Raw genomic sequence first — 22,846 nt, 5'->3', positions numbered from 1 at the left:
CTCTGCGTGAAATTACTCTTTCTCTATCGCAGTTCCCCAGTCTTGATAAATCGGCTCTGTCTAGGCAACGGGCAAGGTGAACTCACTAGGCAGTTACGGCAGTACTCTTCTGCCTGGCACACTCACCTCTCATTCCGCTTCCTTTTCTGCCTAACATCCAGTAATCTTTAAGTTCATTGGCCCTTTCTCCAGGAAGCCTCCCTTGACTTTCTAAGGCCAGCTCTGTTGCCCTTTAGTGGTACCTCTCTGGGCTTCCTTCTGACCTTCTATGTGTTTTCCCTAGTGGATGATGAGGCAAGAGACTGAACTGGACTCACTGTGATGTCTCTAGTGCTGGGAACAGTGTCAGGCACCTGGCCGGTTTATAAATATATACATATATATTTGAGACAGAGTCTCGCTCTGTTGCCTAGGCTGGAGTGCAGTGGCACGATCTTGGCTCACCGCAACCTCTGCCTCCCGGGTTCAAGCAATTCTCCAGCCTCAGCCTCCTGAGTAGCTGGGATTGCAGGCGCACACCACCACACCTCGCTAGTTTTTAAAAATATTTTTGGTAAAGACAGGGTTTCATCATGTTGTCCAGGCTGGTCTCTAACTCCTGACCTCAAGTGATCTGCCCGCCTCAGCACCCCAATCAATAGATATTTTTAAATGAATTTTAGAGCTGAGGGACAGTGACAGGAAGGCAGGCTGTGCTTGTTCATCTCACCACACTCTGAGCTCAGACATTCCAAAGGAAAGAAATGGTTATAAAGGATGAGATCATACGCTCATGTCCAAAACTCAAGATTAAAATAAAATTATTAAAAATCTCAGAAAGGATGGACAGTCTTTTGATAGTGATGAATAAGTAATCTTCAAGCTCTAGAAAACCCAGTTTGCTTTTCCTGGTAAATAAGTTGTTTTTAATATGATTTCATTTTTTTAAAGTGACCCAATGAAAATTGCCACCTAATATGAGATGCAGAAATAAATCCTAAACAGGCAACACACGACACAGACCCCATACTGCTGTCTGCAGAGACAATAGGAAATAAGACCCGCACTGCAAATTCCCAAGAACCAAGAGCAAAGATATGCAAAGAAATTTTGAGACAGAAGACTGAGAGGCAGCATTTTAATATAACAAACAATAAGGATAGGCCAGAGGCTTGCTACTCAAAGTGTGATTGTGGCTCGATAGCATCAGCATCTCCCAGGACCTGGTTAGAAATGCAGAATCTCAGGCCCCACCCCAGACCTACTGCCTTCTAACAAGATCCCAGGTGATTTGTATGCACATAAATGTTCGTGAAGCACCGGGCTAGAACATTTATTAACGTAGGATGTTGCTCTTACAATGTATTTTGAGGTCAAAATAAACTCATTTAAAGCATTTTTTTTCTCATTATTTGCTCCATTCTCTCCACCTCTGAGTTGCATCAACACGTCATTGTGTTCTGGGACTCTGAGCCTCTCTTATGAATCACAATGGCAAAAGAAGTTTGCTGTACCATTGCTGTAGATGGCCTTAATGGGTTACAAATTGGATTTTTTTTTTTTTTTTTTTTTTTGAGACAGAGTTTCGCTCGTTACCCAGGCTGGAGTGCAATGGCATGATCTCGGCTCACTGCAACCTCCGCCTCCTGGGTTCAAGTGATTCTCCTGCCTCAGCCTCCCAAGTAGCTGGAATTACAGGCGCCTGCCACCACTCCCCAGCTAATTTTTGTATTTTTAGTAGAGATGGGGTTTCTCCATGTATGTCAGGCTGGTCTCAAACTCCCGACCTCAGGTGATCCACCTGCCTCGGCCTCCCAAAGTGCTGGGATTACAGGTGTGAACCACCGCGCCCGGCCACAAATTGGATTTTGAAACTTCCATCAGCTGCTTCTTGTGCAGCACCTCCCAGGAGGTAGGTTGTATGATAATTTCTGTTTTTAGAGATGATGAAATTGCGGCCCAAGGAGGTTTCACGACTCACCAAAGGGGCACCCAGCAAATTGGCATCCGAGCCAAAATGAGAATGCAAGCTTTTGGGTTTCCAAGGTAAAGCTCATCAAACTTTGACATTACTTCTTTTTATATAAGGGGCTTTTTTTTTTTTTTTGCATAAGAGATTTTAAGAAAGAGCAGATTTAAGAAAGATTCGGATGACTTCACGTGAGCTACTGACCATATAAACCTTGCATGTGCTGGCCCCAGGGAATATGGAAGCTTCGGAAGGTATTGCTCTGCCCTGCCTGGGTCCCTTGCTCCTATTGCAGCCAGAAGTCCCAAAAAACCTCAGAACAGATATTTGCTTCTAGGGGATATGAGGGGAAAGCACCGGGAATTACCATGAGGTAATGGATACGGCTATGCAGGTGGCTTCTTGATGACAATAACCCATCCTCAGGAGGAAGCTTTTTTTTGTTTCTTCCACAGACTCAAAATAGCTGAGAGAATCTGACTCTGCCCAAATACATGTGGTGTGTGTCATTGGATTGAATTTCTTTGTTTTCTTTATTACATAGCAACTTACTAGATAATAAATTTCTTAATTAATTCCAATTTCCCTGGAGCAAATTGGAGCCACTAGATGACTCAGAAATAGTCAAGACTGTACATATGGCATTGATGCCAAAGTGCTTCTTCTACCCTGTCAGATTTTAAGATTTCTCCGTCAACCCCATCGAAACAAAGCTCCCAAATGGTGCTTGTTCAGTTTCACCAGTCTGCATGGTGATTCTTCTAGGGTCCCCTACAGAATGCTTGCCAGGGGGTTGGCTTAAATCCCCTCCCATCTATAGACATGCATATCAATGGGACATATTTGTATACACTTGCTTAAAAAACAAAAAGATAGTGTACTTTAAAATTCCATGTAAAAAGTATTGCTTTTCTAATGTGCTAATGTGCTTCTGCCTGCCTGCTTGCTACACAATGTTACAGAGGGTAGAGTCATGAGGAATTCAAGGCTGAAGATGTTTTGGATGTTTGGATGACACCGATGTACCCCTCACTTTGCACCTTGAACCCTGCTCTGAAGCCCGTGTAGTTTTGGGGCTTGGCCTAAGGCAAAAACTACAAAGCATCCTAATGAGCAGAATTATACAACAGGAATGTATGTGCATATTTGACATAGTTTCTTCTCTAGAGGGGTGGCTCTCTGGCCTGTGACCTCTGCCCTCTTCAAGGGCAAGGGAGGAGTCCAGAGAAGAAGGCTTTTGTTCCCCACGGCCAGTTCTTCTGCAGCCCCTACAGCCCCAGGGACCTGCCCTGCTCCGCGTGGGCTCTCAGAAGCCCAGCAATTTCCATATGGGTGGGTGACTTCAGAGCGATGGACAAAGCTGTGCGGCCAGCCTACGGGAGAAAAAGGAAAGGAGAAATAAATATCATCCAATCTGCCTCCTGCCCAGGGGAGAAGGGCAAGTTGGGAGTAGGGGGTATGCCTGGGACACAGGTGTCTATTAAGGCTTCCAGAGACCTCGGTAGAGAAGATTCAAATGGCATGAGGATCACCAGAAATACGGTCCCTTCCACAGAAACAATAGTGACTCCTGGGAAATCTGTGACAACAGAAATAAAGAAGGGCCATCTAGTTTTTAATGCTCTTTTTTTTTTTTTTTTTTTGAGATGGAGTCTCACTCTATCGCCCAGGGTGGAGTGCAGTGGCGCAATCGGAGCTCACTGCAACCTCCGTCTCCTGGGCTCAGGTGATCCTCCACCTTCAGCCTCCCAAGTAGCTGGGATTACAGGTACACACCATCATGCCTGAAAAATTTTTGTATTTTTTGTAGAGACGGGGTGTCACCATGTTGCCCAGGCTGGTCTCAAACTCCTGGGCTGAAGTGGTCTGCCCACCTTGGCCTCCCAAACTGCTGGGATTATAGGTGTGAGCTACTGAGCCCAGCCCCACTTTTTTCTACTTTAAATTGGAAAACAGGAAATAAAATAACTCTTGCTGTTCCATTACATGTATCTAAGTGAAAGTTCGCATTTTGGTGTGTTTTCCTCCAATCTTTTCTCCTGTGCAAATTTGTTGTTGGTTCTTTTTTTTTTTTTTTTTTTTTTAAACCTGTCTCACTATGTTGCCCAGGCTGGTCTTGAACTCCTGGGCTCAAGTGGCCCACCCATATTGGCTTTCCAAAGTTTTGGGATTACAGACATGAATTTGTAATCCTGTCCTGTCCTGCACCTGTCCTGTTGTTGGTTTTTAAATAAAGGAATTATATTGTATACCAACTTTGAATTTGCTTTTATTCTTAATTTACCATGATATGCTATAAGATTTTTATCCATTCTTACATAGCCATTATAATGCATGATTTTTCTTTTTGGCCGTGTAATATTCCATAATTTACTAATTTTTGCTAATTATGGAAATATTCCATAACTTCCTTTCAGTGGAAATGTATGTTGTTTCTAAGTCTCTGCCATCATAATCTTAGTGCAAAAAGCATTTTCCCATTTTTAATTATTTCCTAAGGACTGGTTCTTTTTTTATTATTATTATTATACTTTAAGTTCTAGGGTACCTGTGCACAACATGCAGGTTTGTTTGTTACATATGTATATATGCGCCATGTTGGTGTGCTGCACCCATTAACTCGTCATTTACAGTAGGTATATCCCCTAATGCTATCCCTCCTCACTCCCCCCACCCCACGACAGGCCCTGGTGTGTGATGTTCCCTGCCCTGTGTCCAAGTGTTCTCATTGTTCAATTTCCACCTATGAGTGAGAACATGTGGTGTTTGGTTTTCTGTCCTTGCGATGATTTGCTCAGAATGATGGTTTCCAGCTTCATCCATGTCCCTACAAAGGACATGAACTCATCCTTTTTCATGGCTGCATAGTATTCCATGGTGTATATGTGCCACATTTTCTTAATCCAGTCTATCATTGTTGGACATTTGGGTTGGTTCCAAGTCTTTGCTATTGTGAATAGTGCCTCAATAAACATACATGTGCATGTGTCTTTATAGCAGCATGATTTATAGTCCTTTGGGTATACACCCAGTAATGGGATGGCTGGGTCAAATGGTATTTCTAGTTCTAGATCCTTGAGGAATCACCGCACTGTCTTCCACAATGGTTGAACTAGCTTACAGTCCCACCAACAGTGTAAAAGTGTTCCTATTTCTCCACATCCTTTCCAGCACCTGTTGTTTCCTGACTTTTTAATGATCTCCATTCTAACTGGTGTGAGATGGTATCTCATTGTGGTTTTGATTTGCATTTCTCTGATGGCCAGTGATGATGAGCATTTTTTCATGTGTCTTTTGGCTGCATAAATGTCTTCTTTTGAGAAGTGTCTGTTCATATCCTTTGCCCACTTTACAAGAAAAAGGACTGACTCTTAGAAGTGGGCTCAGAGGCTGGGTGCAGTGGCTCATGCCTGTAATCCCAGCACTTTGGGAGGCCAAGGCCGGTGGATCACCTGAGGTCGGGAGTTCAACACCAGCCTGCCCAACATGGAGAAACCCCATCTCTACTAAAAATACAAAATTAGCCTGGTGTGGTGGCACATGTCTGTAACCCCAGCTACTCGGGAGGCTGAGGCATGGGAATCCCTTGAAACTGGGAGGCAGAGGTTGCAGTGAGATGAGATTGCGCCATTGCACTCCAGCCTGGGCAACAGGAGTGAAACTCCATCTCAAAAAATAAATAAATTAATTAATTAAATTAAATAAAAAGAAGTGGGCTCACAGCATTAAAGGACATGCACATTTTCACCTCCTGATCTGTGATGTCACAGCACTCTTTACATTGACACGGTGATGCAGGAAGCTGGCAGTCCCACTGTCTAAAGAAGCTGCACCCAGAGGGCTCTCATCAGGCACCACCGGCCTGACTGAGCAGCTGCAGTCTCTTATGAATGAGCTCAATCCCATGTACAGAATTCTGAACTCTAAACAGCTCCAAAAACCACACTCTTTAGATAACTTCTTGGGAGCTGAAACCTGACCTGAGGCTGTTGGCCTACTGTGAATATTTTGACATTTTGCTGCTGTAAAGGGTTTGATGGGTAGAGGACACCCAAGACCCCACTAGATTGTTCTTTATTGCATATGCACAGATTTACTTCCTAAAATATGGACAATTCTTTCACAGAAGCAGGCAGGAAGTGTAGGAAGTGTAACACCCAGCTGAACACTCTTCAGGCTTTTTCCCATGCACGGGGATAGAATCCAGTGGCCATCAGGGCTCCCACGCATGCAAATAACTATAAAGCACGGCAAAGCACTAAACAAGTCAGAAGACAGGAACAGAGTGAGCTCAGGGGAGAGGACGGGCACTGTGTGCCAGGGCGGGGTAGAAGATGGCTCGGGGGGAGGCAGAGGAAGGAAGTGGCATTTCAGTGGGACCCCCGAAGATGGCACATGGGCTTCTCAAAACATACAAACTCTTTCCCCGAAAAGCCCTCATGACTCCCTGGACTTTTCTTTTACCACTCGTTGTATGCTCGTATTTGTGAGGTTATGTGATAAATTTCGGTCTCCATGAGGTCAAGAACTTGATCTGGCCTGTTCACTGCTACATGTTGGCACCTGGCCCAGGGCCTGGCATTTGGTCGGCCCTCAACAAACAATGTTGAAAGAGAGAATGCTGCACAAGAACCTAACGGTATTCATTCAAGCTGATGGAATCTAAATCCTAGTGAATGGGTTCTTACATTGGAAAGTACTGGAACAAAACAAAGATTTTAAGCAGGGAGTCCTGTAAAAGCCTCCTAAAGGAGGAGCCTGGGTTTATGTAGGCCCGAGTTCCTGCTCCTGAACTTCATCTGCTGTGCCTTGTCAATCCTAAGCCTCTATGTAAACACAGAGTATGTACTGACAGTGTTTACGGAGAAGAGCCACAGGGCCAGTCCCAGGGGAGGTGCACCTTTTAACAGGGTCCATCTGGAGGAGAGCCTGCAGCTGTGGACTCCTCGACTGCAGACATGGAGAGCAGAGGACCCCATTCAGCTCAGGAGGTGTGGCCAGAGAGACCACTTGGCGAGGGTTAGTGTTCCTCAGATGCCTCTGCCAGAACTCTGGGAACAAGCCCATGCCATGCAGCTCCCATGGGAGCCAGGTATGGTGAGCCTCTGCTCGACAACACTCCAGAGCTGCTCTAGGAGACCCCGACTGAAGAGATGGGGAACTAGCCAGGTATGGTGCAAAATTTGCGTGTAACTTCAGGGATTCAAGAATCTGCACTTGGCCAGGCGCACTGGCTCATGCTTGTAATCCCAACACTTTGGGAGGCTGAGGCGGGAGGATCACTTGAGCCCAGGAGGTCAAGGTTGCAATAAGCCATGATCGTGCCACTGCACTCCAGCCTGGGCAACAGGGTGAGACCATACCTCAAAAAAAAAAAAAAAAAAAAAAAGGAAAGAAAAAGAGAAGGGTGCAGGCAGCTGGCACAACTGTGTGTGTATCCATGTGTTGGAGAGGGCTGTCTTTGAATTCATCACTAGTCCACTATGCATCACCCAAAGATGAGCAAGGCATAACCTCTGCCTTCAAGAAGTTTTCAATCTGATGGGTGCTTTAAAGAAGCTGCCAAAATGAAGGGTGGGCTCTGGGACCCAGAAGAGGCTGGGTGGCAGATTTCCTCAAATTGTCTTTAAATCTAGGGAAAGGGCCTGGCCAGCTGTTCTGGGAGTTCTGCATTTATACCGAACTTTAAATGTTGATGAAATAAACCAATTTCAGGACATGAATTCTCTCCCAGTTTTCCAAAGACATTCCCAAATGAGCTCTGCTGCTAACATCTAAGCCTCCATAGGAAAGATGAATACGGAAATGATATGGTGGGTATGATAAGGGCCAGACTTTCCCTCTAAATGTGAAGCACCAGGTACAAGCCTTGGTGCTTGGTAGAGCCTTGTCAAAAGCTCTCTTTTCCCACTGAAATGTCTCACCCTGTGGATGGAGACACTGTGCTCCCCAAAGTCACCCTTGGGAATCTGCATGTGAATCAACCCTGACCCAGGTGGGCAGCATGTGACCCATCCATGAGTGGGGTCTGGAACCCACCTTACCTGTGGGCCCATTACCTGCACTACCTGGGCACCACTGTGCCGGCTGGGCTTTCCCTAACTTACTCCAGTTTCTGCCATGATAGATTTCCTCCTCCATTTCCTGATTGGCACTCCAGTCCCTCCCTTCCAGGCTTATGGCCTACCCGAACTCCAGCCTGCCCGGTCCTCAGCCTGGCCTGGCTCTCCCTGATCCAGCACTTCCCCAGGATTAGTTACCTAAACCCACCTGGATTTCAGTGTTTGCCTAAACCAGGCATTCTCAATTGCAGCACTATTGATATTTTGGACCAGATAATTTTTTTTTTTTTTGAGACAGAGTTTTGTTCTTTCACCCAGGTTGGAGTGCAATGGCGCAATCTCAGCTCACTGCAACCTCCACCTCCCAGGTTCAAGCAATTCTCCTGTCTCAGCCTCCTGAGTAGCTGGGATTGCAGACGCGTGCCACCATGCGTGGCTAATTTTTGTGTTTTTAGTAGAGACAGGGTTTCAAAATGTTGGCCAGGCTGGTCTTGAACTCCTGGCCTCAAGTGATCCGCCCGCCTCGGCCTCCCAAAGTGCTGGGATTACAGGTGTGAGCCACTGGACCTGGATGGATAATTGTTAATTCTTTGCTGTTCCTGTGCGTTGTAGGATGTTTAGCTGCATCCCTGGCCTCTACCCACTAGATGTCAGGAGCATTTGCTCACCCACTTGTGACTAAAATTGTCCCCAGACATTGCCAAATCTCCCCCAGAGAGTAAAATCACCCCTAGCTGAGAACCACTAGACTGAACCAAGTCTGTCAGTGGCTTCTCCCTTCGGGGGTCAGTCGCCCTACTCTGATTGGTTCCCCTAATTCAAGACCTTTGTTCTCCCTGCTCCCTCCAGACACTGTCTGTAAATGCCATGTTCCCTGCTGGTTGATGTGGTGTTTTTTTGTTTTTTTTTTTTTTTTTAGCTATCACTGTTCATCTATTCATAATTAAAATAGTTACCATCCCCTGTGTGCTCCTAGATGTCAGATTCAGCCTTTATAAACATTACAGTATTTAGATAGAGTCTACTGCTGTCCCCATTTTACAGATGAGCATCTAGAGGCCCAGAATACTTAGGTCACCTACCCAAAGGCACCTACCCAAAGTCACTGAACCTAGATTCAAACTTATGAGTGTTTAATTTTTTTTTTTTTTTTTTTTTTTTTTTTTTGAGACAGGGTCTCACTCTGTCACCCAGACAGGTGTTTCCTGGTATGATCATGGCTCACTGTAGCTTCATCTTCCCAGGCTCAGGCAACCTTCCTGCCTCAGCCTCCCAAGTAGCTGGGACTACAGGTGCAAGCCACCACAGTCAGCTAATCTTTTTCTATTTTCTGTAGAGAGGGGGTGATATGGTTTGGCTGTGTCCCCACCCAAATCTCGTCTTGAATTCCCATGTGTTGTGGGAGGGACCTGTGGGAAGTAATTGAATCATGGGGGCAGGTCTTTCCTGTGCCATTCTCATGATAGTGACTAAGTCTCATGAGATCTGATGGTTATTATAAGGGGGAGTTTTCCTGCACAAGCTCTCTCTTTGCCTGCTGCTATCCATGTAAGATGTGATTTGCTCCTCCTTGCCTTCCGCCATGATTGAGACTTTCCCAGCCATGTGGAACTGTAAGTCCAATTAAACCTCTTTTGTGAATTGCCCAGTCTTGGGTATGTCTTTATCAGCAGTGTGAAAACAGACTAATACAGGGGGTCTCACTTTGTTGCCAAGACTGGTCTCAAACTCCTGGGCTCAAGCAATCCTCCTGACTTGGCCTCCCAAAGTGTTGGGATTACAGGCAGAAGCCACTGCACCTGGCCTCATGAGTGTTTAAAGTCCATGCTTCTAACAATCATGCTTGAGTTGTCTGAAATGCAACAGATCCCACAACTCTTCCACCATCAGAAAGCAGCCACTTAGCTCTCTCATACCTGTGACAGACCTCCAGAGATACCCAGGAGAGCTCTCAGATCCACTGCCTGATTATCCTAGCTAAGCAGGGACTTCCAAAGCTCATGCCTGCCTGCTTGTCCCACAGGCCTCCCATCTCAGGCCTCTTCGGGCATCAGCAGTGGCTACTCCTTAGAGGGCGAGGGGCCTTTGATGTACAAACCTGTTCCAGATTAAGGGCTGCCTCCTTCTCCCCCAGGACAACCCAGCAGGGAGCTCATTAACACAGATCCTTTGACCACATAATGTTTGGAAAAGGAGGCTCTGGTTTCCAGTAGCCCACCCCTGTTCCCATATGAATGTCAAGAAGGTCAGTGCCCTCTAATGATCTTAGAAATGGCTTTGGGGTGAAGCTAAGCTTCACAGGACCTAGAGTCACTGGATGGGTGCCTGCTGTCTGGGTGTGACTGAGGGACTCAGCAGCTTAAATTGCTGATGAGTCAATCTTTGGGTAGTTTAAATGTGGCCCAGTAAGAGGTGCTGTCCCTGGGTAGGGAGAGGACTCTCTTCCCCTCTCCAGGTTTTTGTTCCCTTTGAATTGTGGCTGTTAAGAAAGCATAAAGTCATCTGCTTAAATCATTAAATTACAGTGCCAATATTAAGAAGTCAGACCTGGGCTTGAATCTCTGCTCTGCAAATCAGTAGCTTGAAAATCTTAGGACAGTTACATAACATCTCCAGGCCTGTTTTCTCATAAGTAAAAAGTGGGGATCGATATCTATCTCACTGGATTACTGAGAGGATTAGAGGTAATGCATGGGAAAGGTTTAGTTCCCAGGAGCACTCTAGAAATATTATTATATCTACTGTAATTATCAGGAACAAGGTCACTTACTGTTGACTTACCTCCAAAGTTTAGGGGTTCACTCATTCATTTGTTGATTGTTTCAATGATATGTGGCGGGCACTCTACCAGGTGTGGGGGATTCAGCAGGGAGCCAGAGACATGGATGCTTCAATGTGACAACAGTGATGATGATGGAACAGTTAAGGGTATGGGCCCAGGAGTTTAATGGAGCCGGGTTCCACTAGCTGAGTAATCTTGGGTATGTAACCTAACCATTTGATGCCTCCTCCGTCTCCTTGAGCAAAGTGGGGCAGCAGGAAGACAGTCAATCTCACAAGATTGTTGCGGGGTTTAAATGAGATGGTCCATGGCAAATGCTTAGTACAGTACCTGACACAGAGTAAGCCCTCCATATGTGTTGGTTACTATTGTTACTGATTAGTTACTATTGTCATCATCATCATTGCCATCACCTTACGAGGAAGTTTATTTAAGAAGCCTGTGACTGACAGTGCAACTTCAAGTAGGCTGGCTTGATGGAATGGGCTGCTTCAGAAAGTGGGTCAGTGTCCGAGAGGCACTTTCAGTTAAATGACTACAGAGATGACTCTGTAAGGTTGATTCCTTCTGAAGGCTTTTGAGTCCCTGCTGGACAGCAGAGCTTCCCCATCTAAGCTACTGCCTCAAAGCCCACATGCTGTTATTGCCATGACCAGATGAGACTCAGGGCCAAGCCAGGCCTGGGAATATTCACCCAGGATGGTGTTGTGAAAGGTCAGGGTTGTGGGTTTCACGGCTCTAAGACTCCAAACATTTACCATGAATCATCTCATTTATTTATTTATTTAAATTTGTTAGAGACAGGGTCTCACTCTGTCACCCAGGCACTGCACCAGGAGTGCAGTGGCCTGACCATGGCTCACTGCAACCTCAACCTTCTGGGCTCAAGCAATCCTCCTGCCTCAGCCTGCTGAGTAGCTGGGATTACAGGCGTGCACCACCATACCTGGTTAATTTTTTTTTTTTTGAGACAGAGTTTCACGTTGTTGCCTAGGCTGGAGTGCAATAGTGCGATCTCAGCTCACTGCAACCTCTGCCTCCCACGTTCAAGCGGTTCTCCTGCCTCAGCCTCCTGAGTAGCTGGAATTACAGGCTCCCACCACCAGGTCCAGCTAATTTTTGTATTTTTAGTAGAGATGGGGTTTCATCATGTTGGCCAGGCCGGTCTCAAACTCCTGACCTCAGGTGATCGACCTGCCTCAGCCTCCCAAAGTGCTGGGATTACAGGTGTGAGCCATTGCACCAGGCTATTTTTTTTTTTAAGAGACAGGGTCTCACTGTGTTGCCCAGGCTGGTCTTGAACTCTTGGCCTCAAGCAATCCTCCTGCCTTGGCCTCTGAAAGTGTTGGGATTACAGACGTGAGCCACTGTGCTGAGCCTCTTATTTAAATCCCACAACAGCCTTAGGAAGCTGATTTTGTTGCATTGCCATAGGATTCCTTGAATTCTGCTGGCTGGCAAGGCACTCTGAGGAGGGGAAGTTAAACAGCTACTTTTTTTTTTTTTTTTAAGAGATGGGGTCTCCCTATGTTGCCTAGGCTGGTCTCGAACTCCTGGGCTCAAGTGATCCTCCCGCCTCAGCCTCCCAAACTGCTGGGATTACAGGTATGAGCCACCCTGCCCAGCAACAGCTACTTGTTAATTGCCTGTAAGTCTCACCTTGTCAGTCAGGCTGCTGTCGCAGGCTGGGTGTGCCAGGAGCAGCCGCACCAGGTCCACGTTGCCATGGTGACAGGCCAGCATGAGGGCCGAGGATCCATCGTGGTCCTGCAGATTGACATCTGCCTGGCAGCTAAGCAGCGCTTGAACCATGTCCTCCCTGTCGTGGCTGACTCCCAGCATCAGCGCAGTCTGGCCTCCCTGCATGCAGAGCCACAGGGATGTGGTGAGGTTGCTGCCAGTGGGGAAGGACCCCCTCTCCAGCCTGGGTGTGCTCATCAGAGACTTCTCAATAACACAACCACTGATTTGAATCTCCTGCCCTCGATATGGGACATAACCTTCTCTGCTTGGCAAAATTCTACTCTTTTAAGACTAGTCAAATGCTACATCCTCTCTAAAGCCTTCTCTCACTCCCCAGGCACGGGAATCCTAACACAGCACTCACCACTTAGTATTGCAACTTGTCAACTTCTCTTTCTCATGGATTGTGACATTGTTGACGGCAGGGACTAAGTGTTTTTGTCCCTGTCTCCCCAGTGTCTAGCACCAAGAATGTGCTGATAAATGTTGAATGACGGAACAGATGAAGGTTTAATGCTTGAGCATCATGGCTTCTTACTGCCTGCCCCAGCCTGACTTTCCCCAGGAAGCCTTCTCTGCTCAATGCCTCTGAAATTTTCAGTTTAAGGATACCCAGAACCCTCTTCTCTCAACACGATCTCTGGTTGCATGTCCTGTGGTCATTTCTACTCTATAGACATTGACAGTAATCTTGGGCATCTCTGTAATCATAGGTGGACGTAGCAATGAGCTGGAATCAGAAAGCAAGCTCTAGTTCTACTGTTTCCTAATGCATGATTCAGGCCACATCACTGTCTTCCTTGATTCTTGGTTTTTCTTTTCTTTTTTTTGAAGATGGGGTCTTGCTGTGTTACCCAGGCTGGAGTGCAGTGGCACAATCACAGCTCACTGCAGCATCAATCTTCTGGGATCAAGTGATTCTCCCACCTTAGCCTCCCAAGTAGCTGAGCTCATGGGTGGCACGTGCCACTCAATATACCTGGTTAGTTTTTTTGTTTTTTTTTTTGTGAGACAAAGTCTCACTCTTGTCGCCGAGGCTGGAGTGCAATGGCACGATCTCAGCTCACTGCAACCTCCGCCTCCAGGTTCAAGTCATTCTCCTGCCTCAGCCGCCCAAGTAGCTGGGATTACAGGCAGCTGCCACCATGCCCAGATAATTTTTGTGTTTTTATTAGAGACAGGCTTTCCCCATGTTGACCAGGCTGGTCTTGAACTCCTGACCTCAGGTGATCCGCCTGCCTTGGCCTCCCAATGTGCTGGGATTACAGGTGTGAGCCACTGTGCCCAGCTTGTTTTCCTTCTCTTAAAAATTAATGTAACAATTGGGGCCGGGTGCAGTGGCTCACGCCTGTAATCCCTGCACTTTGGGAGGCCAAGGCGGGCAGATCACCTGAGGTCAGGAGTTCAAGACCAGCCTGGCCAACATGGTGAAACTCTGTCTCTACTAAAAAAAAAAAAAAAAAACACACAAAAATTAGCTAGGTATGGTGGCGGGCGCCTGCTATTTGGGAGGCTGAGGCAGGAGAATCACTTGAACCCGGGAGGCAGAGGTTGCAGTGAGCTGAGATTGCACTACTGCACTCCAGCCTGGTCAACAGAGCAAAATCTGTCTCAAAAAAAAAAAATTAATATAACAATGATTTGTCCTGTGTACCTCACAGGGCTTTTGTGGGAATCAAGTGAGATAAAGGATGTAAATATAATGATGTACAGTAATAATTTTTCTGATTACAAATTGACCATCATTTCCCATAGATTTTCTTAATTTTGTTATATACACTATATGTGTGCGTGTTTGTGTGTGTGCGTGTGTGTGTGTGTGTATATATATATATATATATGTATTTTTTTTTTTTTGAGACAGAATCTCGCTCTATTACCCAGGCTGGAGTGCAGTGGCATGATCGTGACTCACTGCAACCTCTGCCTCCTGGGCTCAAGTGATCCTCCTACCTCAGTCTCCTGAGTAGCTGTGACCATAGGCATGTGCCACTACATCTGGCCAATTTTTTTTTTTTTTTTGAGATGGAGTCTTGCTCTGTTGCCCAGGCTGGAGTGCAATGGTGCAATCTCGGCTCACTGCAACCTCTGCCTCCCGGGTTCAAGCCATTCTCCTGCCTCAGCCTCCCGAGTAGCTGGGATTACAGGCGCCCACCATTACGCCAGGCTAATTTTTGTATTTTTAGTAGAGACGGGGTTTCACCATGTTGGTCAGGCTGGTCTTGAACTCCTGACCTCAGGTGATCTGCCCACCTCGGCCTCCTGAAGTGCTGGGATTACAGGCATGAGCCACTGCACCCAGCACATCTGGTCAATTTTTGTATTTTTTGTAGTGATGGGGTTTTGCGATGTTGCCCAGGCTGATCCTGAGCAGTCCACCCACCTTGGCCTCTCAAAGTGCTGAGATTACAGGCATCAGCCACCGTGCCTGACTGTGCGTATATTTCTTTTCTTTTCTTTTTTTTGAGATGGAGTCTCGCTCTGTCACCCAGGCTGGAGTGCAGTGGCGTGATCTTGGCTCACTGCAATCTCCGCCTCCTGGGTTCAAGCGATTCTCCTGCCCCTCAGCCTCCTGAGTAGCTGGGAATACAGGCGTGCATCACCACACCCGGCTATTTTTTGTATTTTTAGTAGAGATAGGGTTTCACCATGTTGGCCAGGCTGGCCTCAAACTCCCGACCTCAAGTGATCAGCCCGCCTCGGCCTCCCAAAGTGCTGGGATCATAGGCGTGAGCCACCGTGCCCAGCCCCCAGCTGTTATTAAAGCCAGATGACATATGCAGATGGTCCTCACATCTGCCCCTCTGCCTGATGCAGGGCCCCTTCCTTCCTCATTGTCCTCCCGGTCCCTTTCAATATAATTTAATTCAATGAGCATTTATAGAGAGCTACTATATGCTGCTGCACTGCCCTGGAGATCCAGAGAGAAGCAGCTTTTTCCTAGGAATACACTCCCAGTGTATTCCCATTTAACCTGGTACCTCTGCCTCTCTTCACATGTGAAGGCGCAGGGGGAGCTAAAGGGAATGGCTGCAGCTATGCATTCTCACCCCTCCTTTGGTGACCTGGAATGAGTCCCTTGCCCTCCTACAGCATCAGTTTCTTCTCTGTACAAAGAAGGGGTTGATTTTGATCCTCTTGCAAGCAATCCCTCTTACAAGAGGGACAATTTAGAAAATAATTAACGTATTTATGGGAAACATTAGTTAAAATGAAACATTAGCTGTATTGAGTCTTATGGGACAGGAGTTGTAGGTGACTAGAATACCTTGAAAACCAGAAAGTAATCTATAAACATCGGCTTCTGGACGTCACTAGGGTTGCTATTAGATGAAGTATGCAACGGTGACTTTGCCATCGGGTTAGGTTACTATCTGCAATCACTCTGGGGGAGTGTAGGACAGTGGTGCTTAATATATTGTTAGGAGTCCATTTTCCATAAGTCTCTTGCTTTTTTGCACATCTTGTGAGTAAAGCACACCACAATCTGCCCTTTTGCTCTAGACTATCTTTTTAAGGCTGTTTATATAGTGAACAGCCTTGGAAGCTGGAGATATTGTCTTCTTTGGAGAAAAGGGCAGGCAGGCTTACTGTCCATTATCAAAGCTTCAGGTTCCCTACACTCAGGTGTCCTGTCCTGTAACACAGCCCACTCCATGCTTAGCTTTGTGGCCCTCCTCACACTGCCCTGTGGGAGCTGGGATTTGGGCAATGCTGATGCTGTGGCTACTGCTTCGGCTGTGGGTAATACACAGTCCTTTGTCTCGGGCACAGAAGTCTCATGTCTTCTGCCAGCATCCACAAAACTGTAGCAGGCTACCTTGTTAGCTTTAACGTGGGGTAAAAGCCCAGACTCTTCACAGTTCTCAACAGTTACCTTATCATCTATGATCACTCCAGGGGAAAGGAGAGTTAAACATACTCCATTCATTCCTGTAGGTTCAAAAAATGGGCAAATGACCTTTTGAGGAGTCCCCGTTGTTCCATGTGGAGCCTTGTCTAACTCAAAGCCCTTCTGGGTAAGGACCACACCCCCACCCTGTGTTCTCAAGCAGAGGGCCCCAGAAGATGAATAGAGACATTCCAACCCTCTGTGCTGCCTTTGCTGTCTTAAGATCCTTTTTGGAGTGAACCCCAATCAACTTGTACTTAATCACTCCAGGAAAGATTCAGAGGCCGGGCGCGGTGGCTCACGCCTGTAATCCCAGCACTTTGAAAGCCCGAGGCGGGTGGATCACCTGAGGTCAGGAGTTCAACACCAGTCTGGCCAACATAGTGAAACCCCATCTCTAAAAAATACAAAAATTAGCTAGGCATGATGGCGGGTGCCTGTAGTCCCAGCTACTTGGGAGGCTGAGGCGGAAGAATCGCTTGAACCCGGGAGGTGGAGGTTGCGGTGAGCCGAGATCAAGCCATTGCACTCCAGTCTGGGTGACAGAGTGAGACTCCATTTCAAAAAAAAAAAAAAAAGATTCAGAGTACCCAGTCTTGGCTCAGTTTAAAAAGTTATCAGAGGTGTCTAGAGTAACAAATGGGCTACTTTGGTAGTGCATGAGTTTCCTGACACTGGAGGTCCTGGAGCTGGAGACCAAGCAAAGAAGCAGGAGACCACCTGGTAGGATTTTGCAAAATAATAAGGGGTAGACCTAGGTGACATTTAAGGGCTCTTCTGACCTAAGGCACAAGTGATCCAGTGAATTAGTGGAGCCCACGTGTCCTGAATCCCTGGCTATTACATTTGTGTAGGGCCCCACTGGGTCTTCGCAGCAACTGCTGCTCCCAGCCTGGCCCATAGCACTGCTCCTGGGGACTGGGGCATGATTTGTGTGTCTGGAATAATACCACTCACAATTGTTGGTGCAGAGGTAAGGCAGATAGGAGTGTTTTGGGATCTGGTTATTTCAAGGGCTGAGGCAGCATGCCAGGTTGATTGATAATGACCTGCAGAACTCTATAATAAGCCTCTGAGCTAAGCTGAGGCCTGGAAAGTGGGAATCCTTATACCCCTAGGAATGATCAGCCAGTGCTTCTGTCTGCCCTGGCTATCCACACTTTCCTTCAGTCTGAGGACTCATGACCTTGTTAAAAGGCTTTGGGGTGATAGAGGTGAGAAGTTCTTTAAAGGACTGGACCTCCAAAGAGCCTAGTTAGGTGCCTGTGGGCCAAGATCAAGGTGGGTCACCTGTGAGGGCTTTCTTAGAGCAGCCAACTAGCAAATGCCTTCTCAAGATGGCAACTGGGAATGTTGGTTCTAGAGGTTGCATCCAGATGGAATTTGCTCAGTTTCAGACTGGGACTTATATTAGAAGCTCACTGACCTCTGTGCAAGCCTGGCTGGGTCTCGGGAGCCTATAAGGAAAACTGAATATTCAGGCTTTGCCTGATGCCATTTGGAGGTCCCAGCCTCCTTGGGTTAAAAACTACATGGATCTGCATGGAATTTCTCACCCCACTAGCAGAATAAAGCGGGAGGTGCCCCTGCATTTACTGAAGAGGAGATCATGTTCATTCCACCCACCTGAGTAGCTTGAATGTTCACATTTCCTTCTCTTAAGAGCTTCCAGACAACAGCCATGTCTTCACTGGTCTCTGCGGAAGCCAAGGGAGTGATCATTACGGCAGTGTAGCCAGCTTTGTTCTGATGGTCCACATTGCAGACGCCTGCAAGAGAAGCAATGGGTGCTGGAAAGGCTCCTGAGGGGCCAGGAGCCAGACTCCACTTTAGCCGTTTCAATGGGACACTGCTTGCTGGTTAGAAAGCCATGGACTAGAGCAATGCTTTCCACAGCTGGAGCCAGCGGTTTACATTTGTAGCAGCCTTTAAAGATGGTTTCTTGTCTTCTCTTTTTTTTCTTTCTTTCTTTCTTCTTTTTTTTTTTTGAGACAGAGTCTTGCTCTGTCACCCAGGCTGGAGTGCAGTGGCTCAATCTCGTCTCACTGCAACCTCCACCTCCCAGGTTCAAGCAATTCTGCTGCCTCAGCCTCCTGAGTAGCTGGGATTACAGGCGTGCGCCACCACACCTGGCTAATTTTTTTTGTATTTTTAGTAGAGACGGGGTTTCACCATGTTGGTCCGGCTGGTCCCAAACTCCTGACTTCGTGAGCCACCCTCTTTGGCTTCGCAAAGTGCTGAGATTACAGGCATGAGCCACTGCGCCCAGCCAGCTGGTTACTTTTCTTGACAAGTTTTCTGAGGATACCCAGCAAGGGAGGCCCACAACAAAGCCAGAGATGGCCAAAGGGCCAGTGGCCATGACTTCATCTCCTAAACTGGAGCACAAGATGTTATTCCCATTTTACAGATGAGGACACTGAGGGCCAGAGAAGTTACATTGTCCACTCATGTGAAGGTGAAGTGGGTCAGGAACACTCAGGTCTGTCCGGCTCTGGTGCTCATCCCTCACCTGCCCATATGCCTGGAATGCCACCTATGGCTGTGCATTTTAGGTTTCACACTCACTAGCTCACGTTTGTGTGTAACAAACTAGTGGCTGTGTTTGTAGGTCCTTTCCAAGGGCCTAGGGGTCTACTGTGCCAAGTACCAGGAGGGTGAACAACACCATGGGATAAACGTGGGAAATCTTCTAGGAACAACCATCTCACTTGAAAAATGGAGGGAAAAAAAAAACTCCACAATTTTTATATTAAAACAATTAAGAATTACATTTCACAATACAATGGAAACCTGGCATTATTTGTTTATTTGTTTATTTTTCTTGAGACAAGGTCTCACTCTGTCACCTAGGCTGGGGTGCAGTGGTGCAATCTCAGCTCACTGCAACTTCTGCCTCCCGGGTTCAAGTGATCCTCCTGCCTCAGCCTCTCGAGTAGCCTGTAGGTGCCCGCCACCATGCCTGGCTAATTTTTGTATTTTTAGTAGAGACAGAGTTTCACTGTATTGGCCAGTCTGGTCTCGAACTCCTGATCTCAAATGATCCACCTGCCTCGGCCTCCGAAAGTGCTGGGATTACAGGTGTGAGCCACTGTACCCAGCCAAAAACCTGGCATTTTTTTTTTTTTTTTTTTTCAGACAGTCTCTCTCTGTCGCCCAGGCTGGAGTACAGTTGCATGATCTCGGCTCACTGCAACCTCCGCCTCCTGGGTTCAAGTGATTCTCCTGCCTCAGCCTCCTGAGTACCTAGGACTACAGGCGTGCATCACCAAGCTCAGCTGATTTTTTATTTTTTTTAAATGTATTTTTAGTAGAGATGGGGTTTCACCATGTTGGTCAGGCTGGTCTCGAACTCCTGACCTCAAGCAATCTGCCCACCTCGGCCTCCCAAAGTGTTGGGATTATTACAGGCATGAGCCACTGTGCCTGATTAAACCTGTATTTTTTTTTTTTTTTTTTTGAGACGGAGTCTCGCTCTGTCACCAGGCTGGAGTGCAGTGGCGCGATCTTGGTTCACTGCAACCTCCGTCTCCTGGGTTCAAGTGATTCTCCTGCCTCAGCCTCCTGAGTAGCTGGGATCACAGGTGCACGCCACCACGCCCGGCTAATTTTTGTATTTTTTAGTAGAGACCGGGTTTCACCATGTTGGTCAGGCTGGTCTCAAACTCCTGACCTCATGATCCACCCACCTCAGCCTCCCAAAGTGCTGGGATTACAGGCATGAGCCACGGCGCCTAGCCAAACCTGACATATTTTTAAGACTAAGTAGTAAATGAGAACTTTAAAGAAAGTTCTGCTTTGTAGCCCTGGGGATATGTATCCATATTCCTCCCCACCTAAGGAGAGGTAGGGGATCATCAGGCATAGACCAATACCTATTATGTAAATGACCCCACCTCTCAAGGGCGATGGGAAAATCAAACGTCTTTGTACTGTTGCTTATCTGAAAATATTATGTTGCTCTTTTTGTTTGTTTGTTTTTTTGATAGGGTCTTGCTCTGTTGCCCAGGCTGGTGTGCAGTGGTGCGATCATGGCTTACTGTAGCCTCAACCTCCTGGGTTCAAGCAATCCTTCCTTATGTAGCTCCTTTGGGCAACAGAAAAACAATTACACTTAATCAAGTCACTTAGCCTTTCTTAGCATTTCCTCCTATAAAATGGGGATAACAACACAACCTACCTTATAGGTGAAATTTATTGAGTTTATTTATTTATTTATTTATTTATTTATTTATTGAGACAGGGTTTGGCTCTGTTGCCCAGGCTGAGGGTGAGTGCAGTGGCACTCACTATAAGCTCTGCCTCCCGGGCTCAAGTGATCCTCCTACCTCAGCCTCCTGAGTAGCTGGGACTACAGGTGCATGTCACCATGCTCAGCTAATTCTTTGTGTTTTTTATAGAAACAGGGTTTCACTATGTTGCCCAGACTGGTCTCGAACTCTTGGGCTCAAGCCATCCATCCACTTTGGCCTCCCAAAATGCTAAGATTACAGGCCCGAGTCACTATGCCCAGCCTAATATATTTAAAGCACTTAGAACAAGCTTGTCCAACCCATGGGCCATGGGGCCACTTATGGCCCAGGACAGCTTTGAATGTGGCCCAACACAAATTCATAAAGTTTCTTAAAGCATTATTTTTAGCTCATCGGCTATCATTAGTGTTAGTGTATTTTATGTGTGGCCCAAGACAATTCTTCTTCTTCCAATGTGGCCCAGGGAAGCCAAAGATTGGATACCCCTGACTTAGAATCATGCCTAGTACACAGTAAACACTCAGTAAGAGTTCACTGTTATTACTATTATTGTCCAGAATGATATTCTCATAAGGTTTAGGTATCATTGTAAAAATATGGTTTATGAAAAAAATGTCAATTAGTGCTATTTGCAAGTTCTGTGCAAGTGGAAAAAAGCAACATTTGTTTGATATTCCCTCCACCCCACAATTTTCCTTTCTTTTTTTATTTTTCTAGATGGAGTTTCACTCTTGTTGCCCAGGCTGGAGTGCAATGCTGCTATCTCAGCTCACTGCGAACTCCGCCTCCCAGGTTTAAGCAATTTTCCTGCCTCAGCCTGAATAGCTGGGATTACAGGCATGAGCCATCACGCCCCACTAATTTTTGTAGTTTTAGTAGAGATGGGGTTTCTCCATGTTGGTCAGGGTGGTCTCGAACTCCCGATCTCAGGTGATCCGTGCACCTCGGCCTCCCAAAGTGCTGGGATTACAGGCATGAGCCGCCGCGCCTGGCTACCCCATAATTTTTCAAACAATTTTTCAGAAGTGTGCCATAATAATACCAGGCCGTCAGTGGAGACAGAGGCATCAGTCTGCCTCATTTATCAGCAGTTTTCCCTCAAGCTCCTTGGACCACTGCCATGAGCCGGCAGGTGATGGAAGCTAAATAAAAACTCCATACATCTCATAGCTCTGTCCTGATACGGAAGTGAACGTTTGCACTACCTTATTAATAACTTTATTTCTACACCTTGATTATTTTCTGTTTGCTTTTAAGATGTGTAAAGGAGCCTCAGCTTATCAGTTCTCTTTTATCTCTTTAGAAACATGATTTTTAGCTCAGTAGAATGAGGTCTGACACCTGCTCAGGGGCTCAGGAAAGGGACTAGGAGGGGCTAAGGACCCAGGATTTTATTTATTTACTTATTATTTTTGAGATGGAGTCTCACTCTGTTGCCCAGGTTGGAGTGCAGTGGTGTGATCTCGGCTCACTGTAACCTCCGCCTCCTGGGTTCAAGCGATTCTCCTGCCTCAGCCTCCCAAGTAGCTGGGATTACAGGCATGCGCCACCACACCCAGCTAATTTTTGTATTTTTAGTAGAGATGGGGTTTCGCCATGTTGGCCAGGATGGTCTTGAACTCCTAACCTCAGGTGATCCACCTGCCTTGGCTTCTCAAAGTGCTAGGATTACAGGTGTGAGCCACTGCATCCTGCCAGGACCCAGGACTTTACAGAAGATGCTTCAGAGCAGCCATCAGGCAGCAAAGCCAACTCTCCCTGGAGGTGACAGAGGAGCAAGGCTCTCGACAGACATCCTCGGACTCAATAAGCCCTGCAAGGGCATTTGGCAAAATAAAGGACGGATCACTTGGGGTTGAGCCGGCAGAGGTGCACTCTGGCTCTATTCTCAATAATGAGTCACTTCTGTACAGCCCTTTACAGTTTGTAATTTTTTTTTTCTGGATGCTTAACGACTGCTTCTAAGGACACCCCAGGTTTGGGAGTGTGACAGATCTGTCATCCTCAATATCCCTTCTACAGATGAGAGAAAGTAACGACTCTCTCAACCCATTCTCCCCAACCCCCTTCTTACTTTACCTTTATGCTATTTAGCTATTTCACTATGTTAAAGGGAAAAGTTTCCAAACCACTTTAAAGTCGATGAGTATTAAGTGAATTCTTAGC

At 46.7% G+C, this 22,846-nt stretch overlaps 1 protein-coding gene across 1 annotated transcript in view; it reads right to left on the bottom strand.

The window, feature by feature from the left end:
- Positions 1-1,103: 1,103 nt before the first annotated feature.
- The window catches only part of KANK4 (KN motif and ankyrin repeat domains 4), an 88,675-nt gene continuing 66,932 nt past the window's right edge, over positions 1,104-22,846 (bottom strand). The window contains exons 8-10 of the mRNA XM_003809158.8: positions 18,054-18,196; positions 12,452-12,652; positions 1,104-3,321 (exon numbers count right to left, since the gene is read on the bottom strand). Coding sequence (XP_003809206.4) covers positions 3,217-3,321; positions 12,452-12,652; positions 18,054-18,196 — 449 coding nt within the window. The 3' untranslated portion in view covers positions 1,104-3,216. The remainder of the gene's footprint in view (positions 3,322-12,451; positions 12,653-18,053; positions 18,197-22,846) is intronic.

This window comes from Pan paniscus, chromosome 1 (assembly GCF_029289425.2).
Source record: "Pan paniscus chromosome 1, NHGRI_mPanPan1-v2.0_pri, whole genome shotgun sequence".
NCBI classification, from domain to species: domain Eukaryota; kingdom Metazoa; phylum Chordata; class Mammalia; order Primates; family Hominidae; genus Pan; species Pan paniscus.
The sequence above is the reverse complement of the archived record's forward strand: the minus strand, read 5'-3'. Positions and strand labels throughout refer to the sequence as shown.